Source organism: Mercenaria mercenaria, chromosome 15 (assembly GCF_021730395.1).
Source record: "Mercenaria mercenaria strain notata chromosome 15, MADL_Memer_1, whole genome shotgun sequence".
In the NCBI taxonomy this organism is placed as follows: Eukaryota; Metazoa; Mollusca; class Bivalvia; order Venerida; family Veneridae; genus Mercenaria; species Mercenaria mercenaria.
This window is the reverse complement of record NC_069375.1, coordinates 10017994-10045083: the sequence shown is the minus strand read 5'-3', so window position 1 is coordinate 10045083 and position 27090 is coordinate 10017994. Positions and strand designations below refer to the sequence as shown.

The 27090-nt window shown below is 35.1% G+C and overlaps 1 protein-coding gene across 8 annotated transcripts in view; it reads right to left on the bottom strand.

Moving 5' to 3' along the window:
• Window positions 1-213: 213 nt before the first annotated feature.
• LOC123546372 (bromodomain-containing protein 3-like) overlaps window positions 214-27090 on the bottom strand; it is a 62777-nt gene continuing 35900 nt past the window's right edge. For 7 of the 8 annotated variants that reach the window (XM_045332591.2, XM_045332633.2, XM_045332583.2 and 4 more), the window contains 10 exons: window positions 25609-25740; window positions 18832-18869; window positions 16397-16649; window positions 13235-13318; window positions 12417-12755; window positions 11233-11357; window positions 8845-8982; window positions 7377-7468; window positions 6874-7018; window positions 214-5957 (listed from right to left, as the gene is read on the bottom strand). In XM_045332591.2, the coding sequence (XP_045188526.1) occupies window positions 5892-5957; window positions 6874-7018; window positions 7377-7468; window positions 8845-8982; window positions 11233-11357; window positions 12417-12755; window positions 13235-13318; window positions 16397-16649; window positions 18832-18869; window positions 25609-25740 (1412 nt within the window). In that variant the 3' untranslated portion in view covers window positions 214-5891. The remainder of the gene's footprint in view (window positions 5958-6873; window positions 7019-7376; window positions 7469-8844; window positions 8983-11232; window positions 11358-12416; window positions 12756-13234; window positions 13319-16396; window positions 16650-18831; window positions 18870-25608; window positions 25741-27090) is intronic. The other variant, XM_045332651.2, reaches the window with a different exon arrangement.

Here is a 27090-nt window from a genome sequence, read left to right as displayed (position 1 = left end):
AACTGTCAAAATTCAAATCAAGAGTTATGGTGATTGTTTCTCCTGGTGTTGACTTTGATAGTAAATAACTGTTTTAAGTTTCAAGTCAAAAGCTTTGATAGTAACAGAGATATTTGACTTTATCAAAAACTTTAACCAACGGCGACAGCATCACAGGGGCGAGTGCTATAGCTCTACTTTTTCTTCGGAAAAGCGAGCAAAAAACAAGAAAACTTATTATCTGTTTTCTGACATTTTTATTTTTCATATGTGTTCATCTGTATTCAAAAATGAAGCTTTCCAGCCATTTATGCATATAAATATACAAATAATCACTTCTATTCAGACTTGTCTCACATAAATCACTTACAGCATCAATGTGATATGTATATATGACTCGAGAAGGCAGATAACACACTGTTGCTCTAAGGACTATTAAAGGGACACAACTCTAGATGTACATCACATTAATCATTCATTTTTATAAATTTCTATACAAGAAAACAATGCGTTTAAAATATACCGAAATATCAAATGAAAGTTATAATTTACTGAAGTTTTGCTAAGTTCCTTCTATTTTTCATCAAGTTTTAACCAATTTATTACTGTATTTTACTGGGTTACTAACACTAGATTATAACATATAGCACAGATGTTCCTTTATATACAAATACTGTATAAAACTCATGAATCACTGCTTCTTCAGCATTTACTTACAATAATTACAAAGAGTGACAAACTGTCACAATATATGCCTGTTGCAGCAAATTACTTTTTTGACTTTTGAAATGCTCTATTCAATGAGTTGCCTTGTCAATTTTCTCAATTTCTACTAATTCAAGGGCTGTAGCTCCTGAACAACAAAAGTTATCCTCCTGGTTATCAAAGTGGACACTATAGTTTTTTTGTTTTTTTTGGTTTTTTTTGCAATTTCAAGTAATTCAAGGGCCATAACTAAGGAGTAATTGAATATCCAGCTGGTTATCGAAATGTGCGAGATATCGTAAACATTGTGACCAAGAATGGTGAACACTGGATAAGAATTACTCGCATAAGTGAGTAGACAACATCAATTTTTGCATTTTTTAATATTTCAAGGGTCATAACTGCAAAGCCTTTGGCACAATCTTGCTGGTTATTGAACTTTGTTGGAGTTATTATGCACAAATACCTTCTGACCAAGTTTGGTGAACACTGGATAAGAAATGCTCAAGTCTGAGAGCAGACAACTTTAGTGGACACTGCCCATCCAACGTAGGTGATCACATAATACACCTCATTTCACGGGCATGTAAAAATGTCTTGTGTCATAGGCATATAAAAATCAAAATATTTTCTTTATTTTAAAAACTTGAAATAAATCTAGAGATGTGACCCTTTAGTTTAATGTTATGATCAATTATTACACACATTCACACAAAAATAAAGTTACTCAAAACTGAACATACACAAACGACTGTATGTATTTACATATAATATTAGTCATAAATCCATAAGAAAAAGAAATAAATTTCAGATAACAATGTGAATGTTAAAATGGAAATTTCATATCAATGGAAATGTAAACTGCTTGCAAAGAATGTAAATCCATGGGCATCACTAGCAATGTAAATTACTTGCCACCAAAGACACTGTAATTTGAATATCATGCTCCTACTGATGTGTATAAAGGTATGTGTTCCTTTTCTTTCTATCTGTTTGCTTTACAAGCATAGCAATTACAACTTAGAACTCATCAGCAGACAGTCAGAAGATCTATTCCATTAAATCTGAAATCCCTGCAGTGCAACTTAGATGCAGCTGATTCCGTGCAATGATTCCTTATTTTGCACATTACTCTTTTAAACTATTCTATCCCCAAAGTCTTGATCCTACGAGAGAGAATGGTTCCTACATAATCTATTGTGGAAGTAGCTGAACAGTTATTAAAATGTCATTGTAAAACTACAATATATAACCTGAAATGGACTTAAATTTGGTCAACAGGTGAAATTAGAGAATGTTTTTTGCAATTTGTATGAACAAGCTTTAAATAATAAACGTAATATTCTCTGAAATAAACATGAAATACAAACAATATAATTTTTAAAAAGAGTAACAAATAATTTTTATTTATACCAACAATGACTTTAAATTACACACAACAGAAAATGTTTTTTTATCTTAATAGTAAGATTTAATTATTTTTCAGGTAACAATACATGAAAATAAGACAAAAATTTAACTCACAACAGGAAATGAGACAAAAATTAAGTACATGTAATAAACTATGACTACAGTATTAAAATCATTTTCAACATGGATGTTATTACACAGAGAATTACAAAGTTCACCTGTTCCTAAAATAAAAGTTTCCTTTATATAAATTTTACTGTTATTGTATACAACACAATAATAGATGCCTTTCCTCCTCTGACAGTGGAGGCAGACCCTCAGCTGCTCCTCCCAGCATTATTTCAGGTATGTGTGTGCACATAGGTAGAACAAACATTCCATCAACCATTTGGATGGCTTCTTCACATGAAATAATTCTACATCTCAAGCCTGGCTGCAAATCCAGTGTTGAGGGGCAAGTGACCAAAAGTCAGCAACCCTAACCACTTGGCCATGAAGGCCCTTTAACGTACACAACATTGCAAGAAGAGACTTTTGCAAATTAGGCAACAGTATGAAAGCATACACATTGTAAAATAGAAGAAGAAAAAAAACTCCCAATAATTTACAGTAAACACACGAGAAAAGTTAGTCACATCAAGGAGTATGGCAGGTCGATACAAACAGTTCTTCCATTTTATAAACATTTAAAGTGCTGTAAAACCTGAAACTAGCAGTAACACAAAAATACTTCAGCATTTTGGACCAGTTTAACATATTTCAACCATTTCAATTTTCAGTCATTACTTTCATGCTATGGTCAGACAGTAACATGGAACAGAAGTCAAATACAGAAATGAAAAACTATACAAAAACAATGAACTGAGTAAATATTGCAGTAAACTAATGGCCAGATGGATCCTGTGAGGTGTTGAAACTAATTTTATATACAAAATATATATTACGCTTCAAAAATATGTACAGCAAAACTACAAATGTATGATCAAAATGGTGTGAACTGAATACAAACTTACAAATGTATACAGGGAGTTAAACTGGAGTAGAGTAGTCATGCTGCAAGGCAGAAAATAGTCTCTTGACAAAATTACAAGTCTCTAGATGATCAGTGCATTTGATTTTCGAACCTTGCAACGTATTTAAAATATGACTTCCTTTGAATCATTACTAGAATCAACAACCGGTAATATTATTTGTCCACTATAAGGAAAGGGTGATTAAAATGTACGAGGAATATTACAATGTAATCTCCCCTGACAGGAATAAAGAATGAAAATAACTACACCTTGAATAAGGCAACACCACTTCTTTACATGCACAGATACTGTGCAAATTTAAATTTCATGAATAATCTAAGCTAGATTGATTTAAGTCTAAACTACAAACACATAATGATGGGAACATGCTTGTTTTTAATGTCTTTTTCTTTGACAATTTATGAAACAACACAAAGATGAAGAATGAGTTCATTTACAATATGAAGAATGAGAAAACAAGTTTTAAATTTCAGATTTTTTTCAGTAATACATGATTACAACAGAAATGAACACAAAATAATCAAATGATATGAAATGTGGCAGTTCTTCCCTCGAGACATTACAGAGTTTATCTTAACAAATGTTAGAACAGTGTAACCTAAACAATCGTAAGAAAAATTTAAACTTGGTCAGAGGCTATTCATATTAGGAATAAAGTCTTGCACACACATAGTCTGCTTAACTACAGCTAGTGTGAAGATACATTTTTACAGAAAATAATAAAAACTCTTAAAATAACATATAGTAATTTGCCTAATAAATAGATGGAGGCCCCTTTGAATATATAAAGACATTGCGATTTATGTATGTGGTATGTATCAGTTATGATTTCCATCTTTTATTTCATTATCAAAGCATATTTGACTTCATGTACACAAATGTTACCCCAACATCTGTAACAAAAAAACTGATCCATCTACTGTCTAATAGTGAGTAGTGTCTCCCTTGCAAAATTGTTCACCATGTCAAGTTTTAAAATTGATAAATTTTAAGACATTTCAACGTATTAGTAAGAAATGGATAATCCACCCACAAATTTAAATAGATGACGTTTTAAAGTAAACCCTGTCTGTGGGTTTCTCACAGCAACTAAATCATAATTTGCCTTATTACCTAATTACTAAATTTAACTTATGGTATTAACAGAACAGGTATTATCTATTCAGTAAAAACAATCTAGTCACATCAGAAATGTATTTGTACAATAATGCAAATGTTCTTTTAGTCCTGATGTGATATTTTCACTATTTTTTTTATATACACTTGTAGTATTTCTACAAACATGCAAAAAATATAACGGTTGTACACATTATAACAGTGAAAACAAATAAATTATATGGACAGAATTTTGTACGACCGAAACTACAAATAAATGCTCTGTAGAAAATGGACTACTTAAACCTACAAAATAAATTCAGCGTGACAACTGCATGGTTTTCACTGCTGGACTAGATAAAGACATCCTTATGCCAGAATATTTTAACTTACACCTGTTATGCACATTACTGTTAAGCTTTTTTTCACAGTGTGGAATATGTACAAGGTATTTCAAGAATACTACTAGATGTGTATGATACGCCCGTATAAAACCTGCTAGAATGCAAGTGTTTATGAAGAAGAAAAAGAAAGCCAAACACTGGAGTAATAACGACTGATCACTTACGTTCTACTTAAGCGTTTGTATTAAAGAAACATTACCTACAAAAAAAATCCACTTGCTTACATTTATAATATTCTGTGATGTAAAGCACTGTACGAACTAAACTGCATATCCTTCACAAAACTATGACACACCTCGGCATTATTTTCATGGCTGACATTGAACCCTTGATTCATTTTTATATGTGGTATGATAAATCTGTATATGAAACAATTTGTCAGGATTAATTATTGAGCAAATTTATCACATTCTTTTTGTGGCTATTGAGGCATATAGCAATGGCAAAGCTTATTATATACCAGTATATCCGAATTTCAGGAATCAGTAACTCTCACATCTATAATCTATTAATACTGTAAGAACGGATTAAACAAATACAGTTTGAGTTCAAATGCTAAATATTTACAATGAAATTCATCCACATTCATTTTAAGTAGCAATTATGTATCTTTACCACAGTTTTTGACCCACGGGAATTAATTCTTGTGCAATTATTTCCCTTAGAAAGACCTAAAAAATCTGTAAAACATTCATCAGCAACAAATTCTATGCAAGAAGTCAATTTTCTTACAAGTTGAGTCTACCTGTTTCAACAATCCAGTCTAATAAATTTTCTCTGTGAAAGACAATTTAATGTCCATCACATACATGTATCATTCAACTGCCTTTATTTTACTAATCAAGACAATCTTTCTACAGTCAGTTGGGTAAATATTTATTATATGTCTGCACATTTTAATAAATAAAGCACCTCTCTTCCTTCCGTCAGTGTTTTAGCACTTCTTTGCTTGTGTACCAGAATCTCCAGTTAATGTCTGTGTCAGTAGTTGACAGTTTCTTCAAGAATATCCAAACTGCAGGCAGAAATAACAGATCATATTTGTCCATTTTTGCCCAAGCAAGTAAACCTGAATCTGCTATCAGCAAAGAAGTATACATTTTTAATAAAATCTCATGTTGTATTTCTTTACACACTATAATAAATAACCAAACACTCAATTCAAACCACTGTTCTTTTATCAGCACTTCCTTGTCACTCAACCAGTTGAGTCATCTCTAGCGACCAGCACATTTTGTATAGGCTCTACTGTCACAGTTTTGTATCACAAACCATCCTCGAATTTCGCCATCAGTGCACTCTGTTCATTCATATCAATTTGGTTGGACATCTGTAATACAATGTACAGAATAGAGTTGTATCATATTAATGTTTGTTTTGTCTTTGTTTCTTGTTAGAAAATGGTTTTAAGTGGTGTTTTTGCCACTGACTGCTCAACTGATTTATGCTGCTTGAATGAAAGTTTTGGTAGATGGTTATGCAAAGAAAATGTCAGTGAAGTTTTTTGGATGAAAAAGAACAATTGGAACAATCTTTGTTAAAGATCACCTAAGAAACATTTGTGTAAAATTGTTTTAAAATTAGGCCTGCTGTTTCTGATGACAAGAACATTTTTAAAGCTTCCAACATACCCCACTACATAAGTATATGGAAAAGTGACCGTGCCCCACATAGCCATGTTTTAAATGAATCAGAATAATTTTAACAATCTTGGTCTAGGGTCACACAAGGACCATTTCTGTAAAATCATATATTAAAATGGGGCATTCAGTTTCACACAAGATATTTCCACTATATACATATAGGCAAAAATGACCACGCCCCCTGATGATCATGTTTTTTGACGAAGCGGAATAATTCAAATATTCTTGCCAGAAGTTTGCGTAAGGACCATTTGAGTGAAATTATTTCAAAATCGTCCCATCGGTTTAGAAAGAGATGCCGCTTGAAGATATTATATTTTTAGCTCTGGCAGCCCAAATGTGCAACCAAGCGGAACTGTTTGAACATCTTTGGTAGAGCAACACCAAAGGAACATCAAGGCCAAATTCTATCAAAATCTGTTCAGTTGTTTTGGAGGAGATGTCTTTAAAGAAATTGTTGACAACTGACGGAGGATGGACACAGCATGATCACAAAAGCTCACCATGCGGACTTTGTGCTCAGTCAGATAAGCTAGAACTCACAGCTTCAGATATTTTTTTTGTGTCAGACATCTTGAAGAGTTAACTTTTAACACTACATACCGCCTGTCTACGTCTTCTCTCCTGCTCTCGTCTTCGTTCCTTTTCTCTCTCTGCCTTCAATTTTTCAGCATCACGTTGTTGATCTTTCTCCGACTGCAACTGTGCACTTCTAGCCATCTCTAAAGCATCTTCCTCTTCCTTTTCCCTATCATAAACAGTAAGATTTCCTCATTTAATTACAATGTTTTTGTTGTTGGCTAATTTTGTTTTCTCTGTAATTGGGCTTTAAGTAATGTCTGCATTTTTTCAGTCACATGGTTGACATTCCAGCACCCTCCATTTTTATAAATACATGGCAACCAGTGAGTATTTTTTCATTAAAACGGCGATGTTGAAATTTTCTAAATATAAAAACATGGTATTCAAAGGTTTAACACATAAATTTTCTAAGTATACCCTGAACTTTTGAAAAATCAGGGTTTAATTAAAACCAATACTGTTGAAAAAATTTGATCAGAACATGAATAACTACAATAATAAGGCATCTTTTTAGAATCTCTTACCGCTTTCTTTCATTCTCCTGTCTTATTCTTTCTTTTTCTTCTTTTTCTTTCTGCAGTCGTCTGTATTCTTCTTGCTGCTTCAAAGCTTTCTCCTGGAATTGTAACAAGATTACTAGAGCAAGGCTTATCCAAGGATTCTTCCAACCATGTTTGATGAAGAATCATTAACATGAAAGGGGACCTTGCCAGGTGCAATTCTTGCCAGTAGTTTCAGAACAGATGTGCAAGTTCAAATGCTAAACTATCATCCTATACTAAAACTTAATTTCATCAAAATAAAAGCAAGATTTTGAGACCTATGTGAATCAGTTGGTGTGTGTGTGTGAGTTCGGGTTTAACATCTTTTTCAACATTTTTTCAGTCATATGAACGACGGTATCTACTTGAAGCAGTGAACACAATGCTCAATTTTGTGGTGCTGCCTCTCTGGAATATCACGCCGTAGACACGGTGAATCAGTTGGTATATCACAACAAGGAAGTGTGTGAAGTTTTATTTAGTTGTGATGAGTAGTTTCCAACATATAAGGGTTAGGAGTATATCATCAAAACACAGAAATATTGTATGAATGAACAACATTTTTACCAACAATTTACCTGTGCATTACATGTTCTACCCCAAACGACTGGATACCTAAAATATTCTCAAAAAGTTGTCCCCCTTTAAAAATTAATGCCATTTGTAAATAAAAATAAACAATTGCTGAAAGCTATGCTCCACCTAGTAATGTGACTCTTCAGCACAGGGACATTGCATCAAAGCAAAGATATAAGAGTTCTTTGAAAATGGTGAATTTTTAAAGGTGTTGAACTGTCCGAGAGATCGGCCCCTATATGCAGTCCATGTCCGGAATTAAATGTATATATCAGTAAATTGATATATGTTCTATATGCTGTTCAATTTCCATGTAAAACAAACCTTTCTTATATAACTTCTACAGCCGAAAGTCCTTTATGCAGCAGAAAACAGTTACAATTTATATATATTTCTTGGAATGTTATATTTACAGATTTCAGTTCATCCCACAATCCCCCTCCTACACCCCACCACCTAGTAAATAACCACTTCTTCAATTGAAACTGGTGTGTTCTTCGCCTGAAACAGATGTGTCCTATGTCCAAAACTGTCCTTTTTCGACCATGCACAGCAGCATCCAAATCAAACATGCATATTTCCTTTTATAAAATGCATAACATGACAATACAAACTCTTGAACACCTGAAACAAATTCCTTCTCAAGAATCTAAGTTGTAAAGCCATTGGTTGATAGCAAAATTGAGCTAGAATCAACCAATCAGATGCTCATGTTTGGGACTGGTCTCCAAACTCGGCTTTATAACCTGTGACCCCAATGTTTTTCCCTCTCATATTCTAAAGGTGATCTTTGGCAAAACTGGATCCTAAGACAGGAATCAAAACTGTTCTATATATAACCTTGGAGCCTGTTCACTACCTAATGTTCACATACCCGCTTTTCTTTTTCCTGAGCTTGTTTCCTGAACAACTCGAAACTCTTGGCAGATTCTTGCTTTTTGGTTGACGTTGGTGCTGAATCATTCAGTTTGGCTAGGCTTGCCCAAGAACCAGTGTTCTTTAACTTTACATCCTAAGATAAAATGGTTGTCAATCCATTAAGAATGTGTTTAATACAATATGATACAAGATTTATTTACAGCTCAAACTTTTCCCTTTATTAATATTACATGTATTAGGCAGTGTAACTAAAAATACAAACTTCAAGTAGGAACTATCTATTTTAGATATATATGTACTTAATTGTACCAAAGTACGTAGACTGAAAAAATTATTAAAATATCATTTTCTGAAAAATAGTTATTTGAGCTAAAAAAAATGATCCCAGGTAAAATATTTTGACAAAATGGAGACAACTTCGCTATGACTTTATGGTAGGCTTAGGTGGCTATTGACCTAGAACCTCAAGCAAACTATGCACTTTTTACCTCTAGGCAGGGAAAAAGCATGCATTATTGCCACATGGAATAGCAATCTGAATAGAAAACTATGTAAAGATCAAATAAAATAAGCCCTGGGGAAGGTGTGACATTTTCTGTGGTGAAATTTGTCAACAAACAGACGATTGTTTTGAAAAAGTAAAAACCCACAGAATTTCACAAGGTAAAATATGTTGAAAAGACTACTGCTGGCAAGAGAACAATCTCTACTACCAATATATATGCGTCAAAGTATGGGAAAACAAGAGCTTGTCGAACAAAAATGCCCCCCTTGATGCATTCAGTAACTGCACAAGGAACAGAAATTTTTGCTCACTGTAAACAGAAGTTCTACTGTTCTGGTTCAATGTGACATTGACCTTTGACCTATTGACCTAAAAATCAACAGGGGTCATCTGCTGGTCATGATCAATCTCCCTATTAAGTTATGTGATCCTAGGCCCAAGCGTTCTCAAGGTATCGTCCAGAAAGGGTTTTACTGTTCCGGGTCAATGTGACCTTGACCTTTAGCCTACAAACCTCAAAATCTACAGGGGTCATCTACAGGTCATGACCAACCTTCCTATCAAGTTTCATGATCCTAGGCCCAAACGTTCTCAAGTTATTGTCTGGAAAAGGTTTAAATGTTCCGGGTCACTGTAACCTTGACCTTTGACCTACTGACCTTAAACTCAAAAGGGGTCATCTGCTGGTCATGATGAACCTCTCTATCATCTTTCTTGTCCCTTGGCCCAAGCGTTCTCAAGTTATCGTCCAGAAACCGTTTAACTGTTCCTGGCCAATCTGACCTTGAACTTTGACCAAATGACCTCAAAATCAATAGGGGCCATCTGCTGGTCATGATCAATCTCCCTATCAATTTTCCTTATCCTAGGCCCAAGTGTTCTTAAGTTATCGCTCGGAAACCGTTTTACTGTTCCTGGTCGATCTCCTGGTCATGACCAACCTCCCTATCAACTTTCACAATCCTAGGCCCAAGCAATCTTGAGTTATCATCCGGAAACCGTTTAACTGTTCCGGGTCACTGTGACCTTGAACTTTAAAATGCTGACCTCAAAATCTACAGGGGTCATCTGCTGGTCATGACCAACCTCCCTATCAACTTTCATGATCCTAGGCCCAAGCATTCTTGAGTTATCATCCGGAAACCATTTAACTGTTCAGGGTCACTGTGACCTTGACCTTTGGCATACAGATCTCAAAATCAATAGGGGTCATCTGCAGGTGATGACCAACCTTCCTATCAACTTTCATGATCCTAGGCCCAAGCGTTCTTGAGTTATCATCCGAAAACGGATTGGTCTACATACAGACCAACCGACCGACATCTGCAAAACAATATACCCCTCCTTCGAAGGGGGGCATAAATATTTAGAAATATGAGAAAATCAAAGAAATCAATTTCAGGACTGTTTGATGGGTGACTGTGTTATCATGCATAGAATTTAACATAGATAGGTTACTTTTCCTTTGCACTGATATAACATGGGACAGGATTAGGATTAACAAACGGTGTTCACTCAACAATTTCACTATATAAACAGATTGTTTCCCTTGTGTAAAGAAGGCTTAGGGCAAGTCTCTACATGTATATGATAAATCTAACAAAGTCATAAATATCACACTCCTACACCCATATCCTGAAGGTTTATATCTACTTTTTGCACAAAGCTCTACGAAAGATCAAGTACCTTTTCTTGGAAATACAATAAACTAAACAAAGCAAAACAAAAAATTTCTTGCTTCAGGTGCCACCTTTCTCTAGTAAACAATAGTGTTTTTTTTCAGGAGCTGCATATTAAAAAGTAATTTAAAACTATCTCATGTGAAGCAGCTGACTGACAGCGTTAAGTTTGTACCTATGACTTTACAACTTATCTTACCTTTGGATCTGGCACAGGCTTCTTCTGCGACGTGACTGGTGTTTTGGCTAGTTCTGACTTCTTTTGATCTATCGCACCTGTTGACTGGCTCCCATGGCTTAACATCACACCAACACCACTTGCCACTGAAATATATTGTACACAACATAAACCTTCTCAGCAATACATATAGGACATGTTTAGCTTGAATACACCTTTCAATAACAAGCAAAAACCTTAGTATGAACAAACAAGAAAATATTAGTAAAACTGGTAATACTCCCCCAAATATGATTATTGCATATAAAAAGAACAATAGTGGAATTCATGGCCTGTGCACATATTATAAGATTCTTTCACTAGTTGTAGGTGCAGACTGAAATATCTGGATCGAGGGTATGTTGATGTACGAGATGTAGATTAACCACTCGGCCCTGAATGTATGTATTATCTGGGGATTTAGCTCTAAATCCCTAGCCAATCTCAGTTTTAGAACTTTCGTGAATGAGCATCCTTACAGGATTTCGGTAAACTTAAACAAGAGGTCACATAGTCCATTGGTTATGGTTTAAAGCAGTATGCCTCCAGATTTGGCTAAAAAATAATCTTTCTTTCAAACTGGTTTTGGTCATATTATGAACATTAGAATATGAATTTTTGTTTCTAACATTTTAAAAGTTCCAAATCAAGAAAAAAAAGATGACCGCGTCGGGAATCGAACCCCGGACTGCCACGGCAAAAAAGACATTATCCCGTCGTTGTAACCAGTAGTGAATAATTTCAAAATATAGATATTTATAATCGAGACAGTTTACCTGGAGTAAAAGGCGTGACAAACGCTTTTCGATTTTCATCGTAAAAAGTAGTAAGAACAGCAAATTCTCATTTGTTTCCGTAATATAAAGTTTGTCAGTAATTAAGTTTTAAAGCCTTCTTAAGAAATATAGCATTTATTTCAAGATACCTAAAAAAAATATTATTTTTTGTTGTTGTCAAACGATCTGGAGGCATGCCGCTTTAAGCCGTACAACCTAAAATACCACAGGTTTAAAACCCACAAGGTCTTGATGTAATCATATTAAATCAGTTCTGGCTTTAAAGGAATCAGATTACAGAGAGATTCAAGTAACTTTCAAGCACAAACTTTAACAAAATAATCTGAACAGAATGAAAGTGCACTTTTCAGCCAAAGTACATGTACTTACAATGAGTAGCTCCCGGTGGTGGAGGTTTAACATGTTTCGGACTAGAACTTGGTAAATCATCCCCAATTGAAAACGTTGCTAAAGGCTCTGCTATCTTCTCCTGAGATGGCTTTGTTACTGCCGCCGGCATGAATTCTTTATCTTGCTGAATTTTGATTGGCGAACTTACAATGATAGGCGGTGATGCCGACAATGGCGGTGCCTGGATTGTGGCCATTGATTTCTGGACTGATGGCTGTGGGACATGTGCAGGCTGTCGAGGTGTTGTTGTTGTTGTATTCACAGGTGCTGGTGAAGTTAATAGACCTTCTAATGTACGATCATGAAGTGTTATAGGAACTAAACAAAAAAACAAACAACAACCATAGCATGCAGTTTACAACAACACAAGCAAGCAAACAGAATTAGCTGAGCAACAAAAAAGAGCAAACGACTGGTGAAGTAAAACATTAATCATTAACAGTAGAATTACGCTTTAGAATTTCTGCACTTTGCACAAAGAATTTTCCAAAATTGCACAACAGGAGCTATTTTCTTCCAATAGAAGTCAAAATTTAACACAACAAATATAACTTTTTGACTGCATTTAGATGTGTACAAATATTCCTAAAAACATGCATAGATTATCATATAAACTTAAAACTTAGCAAGTGTCCCTGCTGTTCATGATAAATTTAATTTTGTAAACGCTTCCTTTTTCTGAAAAAGTTAACCAGTAACAGATGCACCTTACAAACAACTGTTAACATTTGACCGATTTATTTCAAAATTTTGTTGGTTTTGACATCATTTTTATATTCAAATGTCTAAATGTTTACCTGTAGTTTTATTTTGAGGTTTAGGGGCAGCTACAGCACTAGGTCTGTCTGGTTGCTGTGGTAACGCATGCATCACAGGTCGTACTGTAAAACATGTATATAAAACTTCAATAAGGCAATCTCTAGATAAAGCAATTTTCAAAAGCATTTGAATTTTCCTTATTTTAATAATTTAATAAATATAAGGCATAACCTAGCCCCTCCCCCCACCCCCCACACCAGAACTGCATTCAAGAGAGACCTCTGTGAATAAAGATTACCAATTTAGAATTGGTCTTAGAAAGGCAACCACATGGATGGTAAATGCGCAATCCAATTCCTACAGGGAATACGCTTAAAATGGGTTGCACGACATCCGGTGCTGGTGTTGCGCATCAATATATACCAAATCGAAGTAGGTGGCTTTAGTTTTTGTAAATAATGACACATTTACGAGTGTTTTCAAAAAAAAAAGCAAAATGCTATTCGACACAAAAATGAATTAAGATCGTATGTGTGAAATACCAACTTATTAATTTAAGAATCAGCCCCGTTATCACGAAAACTCTGCTGGCTCGAACTGTCAGAAAAAGTATAGAATCATGAAAAATGCAAATTTTCTAACTTGCGCCTTTTTCTGGAAATGCGACGCTTCTAATGATCAAACATGTGTAAAAACAGTCATGAATATTACATACACTTGAATGAAATGTTCCTTTTGGAGGAAAGATTGGCAATAAATAATTGGGAATGGGTATTTTGTCAATTATGTCCCTTTAAGCAGGATTTGAAGCAAATAATTTTGATATCCGTTACTTTATAACAGTCGAGTTATCATAAAAAGCATTAGATTAAGCATAGGACAGAAACTGCCATTTTTGTTGATTTCATACTTTTTTCACGCTTCGTGTCGCCAGAGTTTTTGTGATAATAGAGCCGAATCATGAATTACAAACCAGATATTTTACATATATGATGTATTACCGGGATCATAATTATTTTTGACGAATAGCATTTTGCTTTTTTCGAGAAAAATTATTCTTGTCTCATACTAAGAAAATCATACTTTCTCATAACTCAGTTTCGTCTTTTTTTACGCGCAACACCAGCACTGGACGTTGCGCAACCCATTTTAAGTTTATTCCAAATGGGAATTGGATTGCGTGTTTACCACCTGTGAACCAGTTTGATGTACCTGGGTCATATTTTCAGCTTAAACAAGAGGACCATGATGGTCCTGAATCGCTCACCTCTTCCCACATGACCCAGTTTCGAGTATGACGTCGTTTTTTCTATTATTTGAAATAGTGACCTAGTTTTTGAGCTCATGTGACCCAGTTTTGAACCTGACCTAGATATTATCAAAATAAAAATTCTGACCAATTTTCATGAAGATCCATTGAAAAATATGGTCTCTAGAGAGGTCACAAGGTTTTTCTATTATTTGACCAATGGACCTAGTTTTCGAAGGTACGTGACCCTGTTTTGAACTTTACCTAGATATCATCAAGGTGAACATTCTCACTAATTTTCATGAAGATCTCATGAAAAATATGGCCTCTAGAGAGGTCACAAGGTTTTTCTATTTTTATACCTACTGACCTAGTTTTTGACCGCACGTGACCCAGTTTCAAAAATGATCTAGATATCATCAAGGTGAACATTAAAGATCAATTTTCATGAAGATCCATTGAAAAATATGGCCTCTAGAGAGGTCAAAAGATTTAAATAATTTTAGACCTACTGACCTAGTTTTTGACCGCAGTTGACCCAGTTTCAAACTTGACCTAGATAACATCAAGATGAACATTCAGACCAACTTTCATACAGATCCCATGAAAAGTATGGCCTCTAGAGAAGTCACAAGGTTTTTTTTATTATTTGACCTTCTGACCTAGTTTTTCATGGCATGTGACCCAGTTTCAAATTTGACCTAGATATCATCAAGGTGAACATTCTGACCAATTTTTATGGAGATCCATTCATAAGTATGGCCTCTAGAGAGGTCACAAGGTTTTTCTATTTTTAGACCTACTGACCTAGTTTTTGACCGCACATGACCCTGTTTCAAACTTGACCTAGATATCATCAAGATGAACATTCAGACCAATTTTCATACAGATCCAATGAAAAATATGGCCTTTAGAGAGGTCACAAGGTTTTTCTATTATTTGACCTACTGACTTAGTTTTTGATGGCATGTGACCCAGTTTCAAACTTGACCTAGATATCATCAAGATGAACATTCAGATTAACTTTCATACAGATCCCATGAAAAATATGGCCTCTAGAGAGGTCACAAGGTTTTTCTATTATTTGACCTACTGACCTAGTTTTTGACGGCACGTGACCGACTTTCGAACTTGACCTAGATATCATCAAGGTGAACGTTCTGACCAATTTTCATGAAGATGTCATGAAATATATGGCCTCTAGAGAGGTCACAAGGTTTTTCTATTTTTAGACCTACTGACCTAGTTTTTGACAGCACGTGACCCAGTTTCGAACTTGACCTAGATATCATCAAGATGAACTTTCAGACCAACTTTCATACAGATCCCATGAAAAATATGGCCTTTAGAGAGGTCACAAGGTTTTTCTATTATTTGACCTACTGACCTAGTTTTTGATGGCACGTGACCGAGTTTCGAACTTGACCTAGATATCATCAAGGTGAACGTTCTGAACAATTTTCATGAAGATCTTGTGAAATATATGGCCTCTAGAGAGGTCACAAGGTTTTTCTATTTTTAGACCTACTGACCTAGTTTTTGAAGGCATGTGACCCAGTTTCGAACTTGACCTAGATATCATCAAGGTGAACATTCTGACCAATTTTCATGAAGATCTTGTGAAATATATGGCCTCTAGAGAGGTCACAAGGTTTTTCTATTTTAAGACCTACTGACCTAGTTTTTGACCACACCTGACCCAGTTTCGAACTTGACCTAGATATCATCAAGATGAACATTCTGACCAACTTTCATAAAGATCCCATGAAAAATGTGACCTCTAGAGTGGTCACAAGCAAAAGTTTACGGACGGACGCAAGGACGGACGACGGACACCGCGCGATCACAAAAGCTCACCTTGTCACTTTGTGACAGGTGAGCTAAAAACAGGTAAATTAAATTTTCTGGTCGAGGATGTAAATTCTCAAGTATTTTAATGCATCTACTATACCTATTTCAGCTTTTGGTTGCGACATAGTACTGTTAGCAGCTGCTGTTACACTGACCGACTGGACTGACACTGTTGGTACTTTTGCTGGTACAATATTTGCGGCTTTCTTCTGTTCTACAGTTTGAGGTCTGCTTGGTTGTTTATTGGGGAAATTTTGTGTTGTGCCGTTTCTCATTTTGCCATCCGGTGAAACCATGACAGTATTGTTACCACCTATAGTCAGTTTCATGCTTGGCGACATCATGCCATTTTCCTGCAAATTATGTAGTTCTCCTATTTTGATTCAAAAGTATCAACATATTTAGAACCATTCATGAAAGCAGCTTAAAAACTTATTACAGAAGTTAAATTCCATCTTTATACAGTACAGATATCTGGGTTTTTTTTTACCTATGCCAGTTAAAATTATTGTACCTCATGTAAACCACCTAATGCAATGTCCCCATCTCTTAAAATGTTCTAATTTAAACGTCTTTCGATCCACTATTCGAATAATCTACAGGTAATAATTTTAATAACACCTGCACAGAGGTATCCTTTGCACATCGCACTCAATGGATGGTATTTCAACAAGTTTCAGTGGATTGCATATATAGACTTTTCATCCTCCGCATTGACACTTATAAAATTCATTGATATGCAAGCATTTATTTGTTGCCGATTTTTTCTTGTTTTGGTTGCTTTGGTATAATAAGATAAAATAACACAAGTCAGTGACGGCGCTACTGATACTGTCGACCCTCAAAATGTATTAACACCCGATCCAATAGATTTCAAGGGTTGACAATATCAGAAACACCCTCACTGCCATGTGTTATTTATATATGACTAAATGTCAACCCTCATAATGCATTATTACCTGGCGACATACTGTTTCTCAGGTTGACAATATACAATTATTGACTTTTTCATAGGTTGGTATCAGGATTTATCAACCCGAAAAGAGTTATATTCACCTCGCCTTCGGCTTGGTGAATATAACTTTTTGAGGGTTGATAAATCTTGGTATCAACCTATGAAAAAGTCAATAATTGTTTTATTACATGAATAAATGTAAAGTCAAACTTGTTATTACAATTGTAACTTTAATAAAGAAATAAGGAATAAATTTAGACCAAATCTGGTTGATATTAGTTTTTTTCAAGCACCTACTTCAATCTATTTTTATTTTCGTACTATTTATAACCCAAGATAAGTTGATATGATATGTACTAATTACTTCTCGAACCATTTTCAGCCAATCAGAGAAACAATAGAATACAGTCATGTAATAATATGTTATCATCACATTGCACGTTCCTCAAACATTAGTCAAGCCTAGGGTTCAAGTTGACTGAACTTTGGAATACTCATGGAATTTTAGTTATAAAGTACAGACAGACGCATGTATGCAAGCTTTTGTATAAACCCTTGGAAACAACAATTTAACTTCTACGCTTCCATGCTTCTATATCAAATATCAGTTACAGTGCAATCACAGTCCTACGAAAAGCCAAGGGACCGGCCGTTTTTTTCCGTAATATCGCATTTTCATTCGAATGCAGTATAGGAAATTTCGCTACGTCTACACTTAGTAACAACCCAAATGAAGTATCTACACATCGTGATATTTACACATGATTTTCATATCGGAGTACATGTATACCAGATTTATATGTACTGAAACTCAATAGTCTGCGCCTTTCTCTTGACTTCGGTCTTCCCTGTCGCCGCCATTCCTATCCAGTTATCCTCCTGGCTGACCCAGGCCCTAATCTGGATTGCAAGGAACGCATAAATTGCCTATTCCCATTCAGCTATCCTTCCAGGGGACCTGGACCCTTCACTGAATTGCTTGGAATAATAAAACTACAATTTACATACGATCAGGACTTCCCAATATTTATTCTTATCGTCTTTATGCAGTGACTGTATGAGACAAGTAGAAATCAAAGCAACTACTGGTGTGCCATCCGATCCAATATTTATAGGAGAAACGATCAATCACTCTAATGTCAAATAACTTGTGTCATAGTGTACAGTGCATGTGTTTCGCATTAGAATCTAACTGATCAGTTTTCACACTTAAAAAACTGTTTACGCCCCATTAATGGATAGCGACACTTTCTACTCTAAAGCAATTTTCACGCTTCACCGCGACGGCCCAGACTTGAAAAAATGAAAGGTGTGAAAACTTAGCCGATACAGGTATTCGTAAAATTGCATTTCAAACAAGCTGAAAGCAATCAAAGGACGTAACAATACATTCACAGGAGCACATTTTTCGTAAAACCGCGACTTTGTAACATAGAAATAAGAAGGAAAGCAGCCGGGACCACAACACCTTTCCGTAGTATGCCGTTATTTCGTTAAATTGCAGTTCGTAGCACCACAAATACACTGTATATTAATGGGACTGATGTTTGCAGGTATCTGTTTAATCTAAGTCAACTTACCTTCACAGACTTGTGTTTTCTCTTCTTCTTCGGGGACCCTGTGAACAGTAGTTTACTTCTGTCAGTGAAACTAACTTCATTTATCACATAACATCTCACACTTATAAATCACCGGACCATAGTTTGTACTATTGACCGATCTTCAACTAAACACAAACCATTGTATGGCTAAACTCAGAACTATGGACAATAATAGCCCCAGATCACTTACTCTAGTTTCAGAGCCTAGACAGGCTAGTGTGTTAAACTTTGGAAGAGAACCAGAATATGCTCCAGATATTGAAAGTTCCAGAGACAGTTATGTTGATAGCATAAATTAATGTGAAAGATGTTCCTAAGGTCTTGTAAATCAAGTGGGAAAGGCACAGACAATTGGAGCAGGCCGAGGTTTTGGAAGGTCTTTTTTAAAATGATTCTATAATTAACTCTAGCAGCCCGAAAAAGGGACCAAGTGCCCTCATTTGCACAAAATTGGGAGAGGACAGTATGCTACAGACCAACTCTGATGAAAATGCATCCAACCACTCATGAGAAGTTGATTCAATGTATTTCTATATTTAGCTCTACTGGTCCCTAAAAGGGGGCCAGGTGCTCCCATTCAAATAAATTTGGCAACAGAACTTACAATGATGGATGAAATCCATCAAACAGTTCATGAGAAGTCATTATTAAAATTTCTGTATTCAGCTCGTGGCCAAGCTCCCCCATTTCAACAAGTTTGGAGACGACCTTATGATGCTACTGATTAAGGAGGTAGGTTACCTTCATATTTTTAAGTGCGCATGTCCAACCGGAAGCTAATGTGACGATTTACGATGACGTTTACGACAAACCAAATGTGTTTGTATAACCATTCTTTAGAAAAAAAATCATGAACCTGTCTCCGATCTGATGCTTAATGGTTTAATAATGCAGAAATAATTAATATATTGTCGCAGAAACGCTTCAAAACATTGTTGCTTTAAAATGACGTCATTGACGTCATGTGTCAGTTACCGCGCAAAATAAATAGCTTTTATTTTGAAAGTACGTAATTCTGTGCATTTTCTTTATTTGAACTAATTTTTTAAACAGCCATTATTTACTGAAATATTTTATGTGTCTTTCGCTCTAAATTTTATCAGTATTTTGCTTCTTTTATATAATTATATTGAAATGTTATGGGGAATGTAAGAAAATGGATGATGGTAACCAATGTTATTGGGAATATAGCTGGGTGAAAGGTTACTTAATACGGCCATTTTCAAATAAAAATGGGGCAGTTTGATTTCTAATACCTATTTTTCAGTTTCCGTTGATAATTTGTTACTTATATATTAAAACTAAGCCCTAAAATTGTCCAAATTTCGCTAGAAAATTGTGGTTTCTTGAATTAAAATGATGTTACCATGGAAACGAAGCCCGTGACCTATATATCTAAATGTAAAACTCAAAAGCGTTGATACTGATCTATTTCAGGAACACAGCTTCGGCTTTTTATTTTCATTTCAACTATATCCAAAATAAAAAATAGCAGCATGCAGAACGATTTTTCCATAAAAAATGTCAGACGAGCGGTGTTGCTGTAAGTATCTTAAGCTGTGAAATTTGTATAAATAAATGTAAATAACACGAAAATATTACTTACGTTAGAATTAAAATGTTTTAAAGCTACATTAACAAGAAAGATATCTTATTTAATATTTTTTTATAAGAAAGTATGATAAAAAGCAAGATATAAGCTATTTTAAACATCTCCGTTGCCATGGTTACTTTAAAAATAGGGTACCACGTAAAGTGCTTGGTATTTTTCTAATAATATTACCCAAATATTCCATGTTGGTCATTAACAGAATGGCACTGAAGCCGTCGAAAAACCTGTTTTCATACACAGTTGTTTAAAAACGAGAGAAAATGCGTTACCATGGAAACACGAGCCCCGCGACATGTATTTCAAGCTTATAATAGAAAGCTAACGCGCATACTAGAAAAAATATTAATTATGCAGACTTCTACGGATAACAATAAAACCAAAATGCACTGAAAACTGTTAAATATACGTATTTTCCTTCTACTTTCTATATAAAATACCTTTAGAGGGTCATGTTCTTCAAACCTGTATAAAATTGTACTTGAAGGGCCAGAGATAAACGAAACTGAGATTATAACAGTCAAAACATTAAATTACACGAAATACAAAAAATTGCTGTGGTTAAACTAATTTGAATTTACTCTGGTAACAAGGTAACCTACCTCCTTAAGTTTGATAAAGATCCATCAATGGTTCCGAAGTAATTTTTCTCAGCACTAGCTGCCCCTAAAAGGTATCTCTACTTACAGCTCTATTGGCCCCTGTAAGAGGCCCATTTGAACAACTTGGGAAGATGACTTACAATGACGCTACAAACCAAGACCGCAACTTTGGATCATGGGAGTCCATTCAGTATCTATGTAATAGAATTACACTTCAGCCAGTGCTAGGGGGCACACGGTGTTGCTCTTTTTCCATTACCTCTCATGTACACTTGATCCAACTAAGTATGTTATTATTTTGCTTCTATGCTTCAAAAGGATCTTTTTGAAGATTTTATTGATGTAGATCCATCAAGTGGTTCATAACAAGAAGTCATTGAAAGGTACTTCTGTTTTTACCTCTTGCTGCCCAATTTGAAAAAATTTTGGAGGACCTTATAATCATGCTATTTAAAATAATAGTCTGATAAAAATCCATCCAGGTTATTTCAAGGTATTCCTATTTTTAGCTCTAGTGGCACCCAAAAGGGCCAAGGCCACCCAACTTCAACAATCTTGGAACAGTTCATGGCAGGTCATTTAAAGGTACTTCTACTTTTAGCTCTAGCGGCCTGTAAATGGTGCCAGGTGCCCAAATCTATTTTGGAAAGGCCCTACGATGCTACAGACCAAGTTTAAGCAGTTCACGAGAAGTCATGTTTGTAGGTTCTCCTAATTTTAGCTCTGGGTGCCCCTAAAAGGGGCATAGAAGTGAAACATCTGAACAATCTATATAGAGGACCATGCAAGGATGCTATTGACCAAGTTTGGTGCAATTCTGACTAGTTATTTCACAGATATCATCTGAGGAAGTGTGGATTTACTAAACCTAAAATAGGGACTTCCTGCTGACCACAGGCAATCTTCCTAGATATTTACACAGGATTTTTTGACACTACATGAAACCTGCATCGCTCTGGGTTTCTCAGATCATAGATCAAGACTGAAAACAGTTTCATCACCTGGCATTCGAACAACTTTGGTCATCTACCAACAGGCAATCACAATATGACGTCTTCATACATAGGGTTAAAATGCTTAGGTAAAGGTCAGTTCTCAATACCAGCAGCTCTCAAGTGCTTCAAATCTGTGGCTTTTTTCAAGAACAGATCAAAATTGTAGATCTTTTCTTTAAGCAGACATACAGATGCTTGATAAAATGGGCTAACTAAATGGGCCAGGGCCAACTGAGTAGCCGTTAAAGTTGAAAATATATGCAGCAGAACATACATTTCGCACCCATTTCTGGTAGGAAATAAACAATCCCAAAATGCCAGCGGTCAAGTTTTGTGTATGATCAGATCATGTTTCTATCGGACTTTTTTTAGAAATCATGAAATGACTTTAGCTGCAAATACTTCCACAGCTCTTCTGTAAGTTACAGGTGGCATTCAGTCCAGATACTTGCAGGGACACTAGGGTAATAAGCATCCATAAGGACTGTTGGCAGAAACATTTTGGACTTTTATCAGCAACTTACTAAAAACCATATTTCCATTCCCACAATTATAATATGAACTGAATTACTGCAAGACTTGCGAAGAACCCAATGTGCATATCCACTCCACCTACCCCACAAGTGCCTGAACATCAAAATGGTTTATAGAGATAGATTTTCCATGTGGACTATATGTATATTCCCAAAGCCCTTCCGTCCATTATTTACCCTGTGCATATCTCTTTAACAGCTAATATCCAAATACAAAATGCCACCTAGTAACTTAATTCAACTAAATGTGTTCATCCTTTGTTTGATTACATATACAGGTCAATTAGGCACAAGAAAAGTACAAAATATTTATTTCAATAGTTTATTGTGATTTACGAATAAAAATGCTGATGACTCATTTACTATGTATATCTATAAAATGACTATTTACAATTGCAAAATGAATGATTTTTTCATCATAAAACAGTACAAAATAGAGAAAAAATAACTCGTAACAAATAAATGACTTATGACATAAAGATAATTTTCTGTACAACTCAATTTTTAACATTAGTTATACAAATGATACATGATTTTTTTTTCTCATAAAACTACATTTACACATTTTCCTTTAACAACTACAAACAAAACTGAAGACTACAAAGAACACAAAATGGACAAACTTTTGCTGTAAATTTATGCAGTGTAAGCTGTGTAAGCCATCTCTAGAGTATGCAGATCTCTGATAAAATGCAGAGTATAAAAACGTCTGAAAACTTACAAATGTCACAAGTTTGAAAAGTAATCATTAACAAGGTATATCCTGTGTAATGTGATCCAAACAATGTACAAATTACAGAGAAACTTTTTTCTTTTAAGCCTTTAGAGTGCACAAAGTGTCAAGTTTTGAGACCAGCCAAATCTGTTATACTCTCTACCTGCAACCACACCCTGCTGTCTTGGATCACAAATTTTCAAAGCCAAGTTTCAGAGGCTTTCAGTTCAGTCATTGTCTCTAGCTCATTACCCTTACAATGATTAAACATGCCGACGATCTAACTTCAATGCATTGGAACAAATCTTATGACAGTTAAGTAATAAAAAACGAGATAGAGTTAACACATTCAGAGTTGCACAGAAAAGTACATCTTTGTTGAAATGTTCATATTACATCTATGTCACATATACAGAATAAATGAGCCAGGAAAAGACAACTTAAAGATGACATTATCTACAATCAATGGTTTCTTCTCTAAATGATAAAAAGTATAAAAACCAGCCCAGAATTTTGGCTGGACTCAAAGGATGAACACATTTTTGCACTCAGGCTGTTTAAAACAAGTGTCACATTACACATGTTTCTTTCACAACTTTCTAAACCAAAACAGTATGCAATTTGGTCAGATACGTCCTATCAGCAAATGTAACTGCTTTGCACTGAAAGAATTTCTACTGCGTGCTGTTGCTACAAGCAGTCAATTTGAATTTTGTACATGCTCTAAATTTTTGCAATAAAAATGCTCAAAGTATAAGCAAGGAATACAATCTACCAAAGTTTGTTTTAAAGTCTCTGTACTACAACTTTATGCACTTTCAATAATTCAACTTGCAGTTACATATCTGAAATAAATATATCTGGCCAAAGCAATGATAACGTTCCTTCTTCCAAAGTAACGCTAACATCAATCATTTTGTATACTTCAAATAAATATATATTACAATAATAACTATTTCTAAACAATCAGAACTACCTTTTCTGCAGTTTAAAATACTATGCTAGTCTCACTTTTCAAGTTTAAAACAAAAGCAACTCCGTATTTCTATGATAGGCACTAAATACTCTTTAAAAACCATCAACATTGATTGGTTTAATACCAGTGTTTTATTTTCAAAACTGGTCTTGTTAAATCATGTAGTCTGATCATTTAGTCTACCTTACAAATTTATATCAAAACATTTTCAGCAGATCAAATCAAATTTAGCAGATTTACTTCATACATTTCTTACAAGCATCAAGATCCTTTCAACATTACTATATAAACTATTAAACCACTTTTCAGAGCAGTCCTATAACAATACTTTTTAGTAAACAATGCTTAAAGATAAACTGGTAGTAGTCAAGGGTTAAAATGGCACTTTTTGCATGATTTTAGACCTTCAGTCTAAGAGAGTTAATATCAAATGAATGACAATAAATGTTTCACATGTATAAGCAAAGACATCAAATACAACATTAGGATTTCGGAGCAAATAATACAGATTTGATTCCAGGTACAGCAAGTCTAACATATCTGCGAATGTGGTCTCGACTGCTGTATCAAAATACTGATAATATAATACATGCAAACTGACTAGGGAGTTATGTGACAACTTCATTAAATAAATGGAAGGATTCCTTATGGGTCAAGTCTAAGAAAGGAATCTATTTATCAGTCTTTTCTTGATTTTCAACTTTTGTGTATTTTCTGTTATAAACAGCAGTATATATGTCAATTTGCATGAACTATATTAAGTAGCACTAACATTTTAACAATTAAAAATATCAGATCTTAAGTATTTGTTTAAAAGCATACATCAAAATAGGCACCAATGAGCTCATTGAACATTTGCACATCATATATTTTGGAGATACAGTCATCTAGAAAATGAATCTTGGGCCAGCCAATCCTATGAGTGCACAAAGAAGCATTTCAATATGTAGATCCCAACCCTACTTATTTTGTTTCAATTTTCAAATACTTGCCAAAGAGGGAGGGACCTAAATGATCCCTAAACAAAGGTGGTGCTCTATTCCAAAAATTACATTTTTTTAAAAAGTTGAATAATTAAATTTGAGCAATTCAATTTAAAAAGCTTATGACTTTAACATACAGAACTATAAAAATGCTGATGCACTAGTTCTGCTTCGAAAATAGCCTTGGCAAAAAGTACAATAGTGACACCTAATGATTGGCTTAGATTGCTTGTTACCACTGTATCTGCATCTGGCAACATCTTCACACTTGTTCAATTACACAGCAATTTTGTTCAAGACTTATAAGACAGACATTAAAAGGTTAGATGAAGAGATATCTAACCTGACTCGGAGTCGCTCGAGTCTGAACTCGATGAGCTCGAGTTGGATGATGACTCGCTCTCTGAGCCACTACTACTACTGGAACTGAGACGACTTGCACCTCCGGAGACATCCATTTCACCTTTCTCACCATCTGAAAATACCATAACATGTTCATCATTTTCCACTATACAAATTAAGTATCAAAACTTGAATATAATTTCACTTTTATTAATCCTTTATAAATACGCATCAAATTTCCACTTCAATGTTAAAACAGGAGAAATATCTTTAGTACAGGTCTGTGAAAAGACTTGTCACAGGAGCATGAAACAGTCCGTGTCATTCAAACTAGCAGACTGGGATTAAACCTTGTTTTCTCTCTGGCCATCCCTGATTGAGTAACCAAGTCAAGAATAACATGCACTCTGCCCAGGGATGGCTCTGATAAATGCATTAGTAATTGTCATGAAATGCAAGTGAAAATTGTGAAATTAAAATATGTCACAAGAGCATGAAACAGTCCGTGTCATTCAAACTAGCAGACTGGGATTAAATCTCGTTTTCTCTCTGGCCATCCCTGATTGAGTAACCAAGTCAAGAATAACATGCACTCTGCCCAGGGATGGCTCCGATACATGCATAAGTAATTTGCATGAAATGCAAGTGAAAATTGTGAAATTAAAATATGTCACAAGAGCATGAAACAGTCCGTGTCATTCAAACTAGCAGACTGGGATTAAATCTCGTTTTCTCTCTGGCCATCCCTGATTGAGTAACCAAGTCAAGAATAACATGCACTCTGCCCAGGGATGGCTCCGATACATGCATAAGTGATTTGCATGAAATGCAAGTGAAAATTGTGAAATTAAAATATGTCACAAGAGCATGAAACAGTCCGTGTCATTCAAACTAGCAGACTGGGATTAAATCTCGTTTTCTCTCTGGCCATCCCTGATTGAGTAACCAAGTCAAGAATAACATGCACTCTGCCCAGGGATGGCTCCGATACATGCGCAAGTAATTTGCATGAAATGCAAGTAATAATTGTGAAATTAAAATATGTCATAAGAGCATGAAACAGTCCGTGTCATTCAAACTAGCAGACTGGGATTAAATCTCGTTTTCTCTCTGGCCATCCCTGATTGAGTAACCAAGTCAAGAATAACATGCACTCTGCCCAGGGATGGCTCCGATACATGCATAAGTAATTTGCATGAAATGCAAGTGAAAATTGTGAAATTAAAATATGTCACAAGAGCATGAAACAGTCCGTGTCATTCAAACTAGCAGACTGGGATTAAATCTCGTTTTCTCTCTGGCCATCCCTGATTGAGTAACCAAGTCAAGAATAACATGCACTCTGCCCAGGGATGGCTCCGATACATGCGCAAGTAATTTGCATGAAATGCAAGTAAAAATTGTGAAATTAAAATATATCATAAGAGCATGAAACAGTCCGTGTCATTCAAACTAGCAGACTGGGATTAAATCTCGTTTTCTC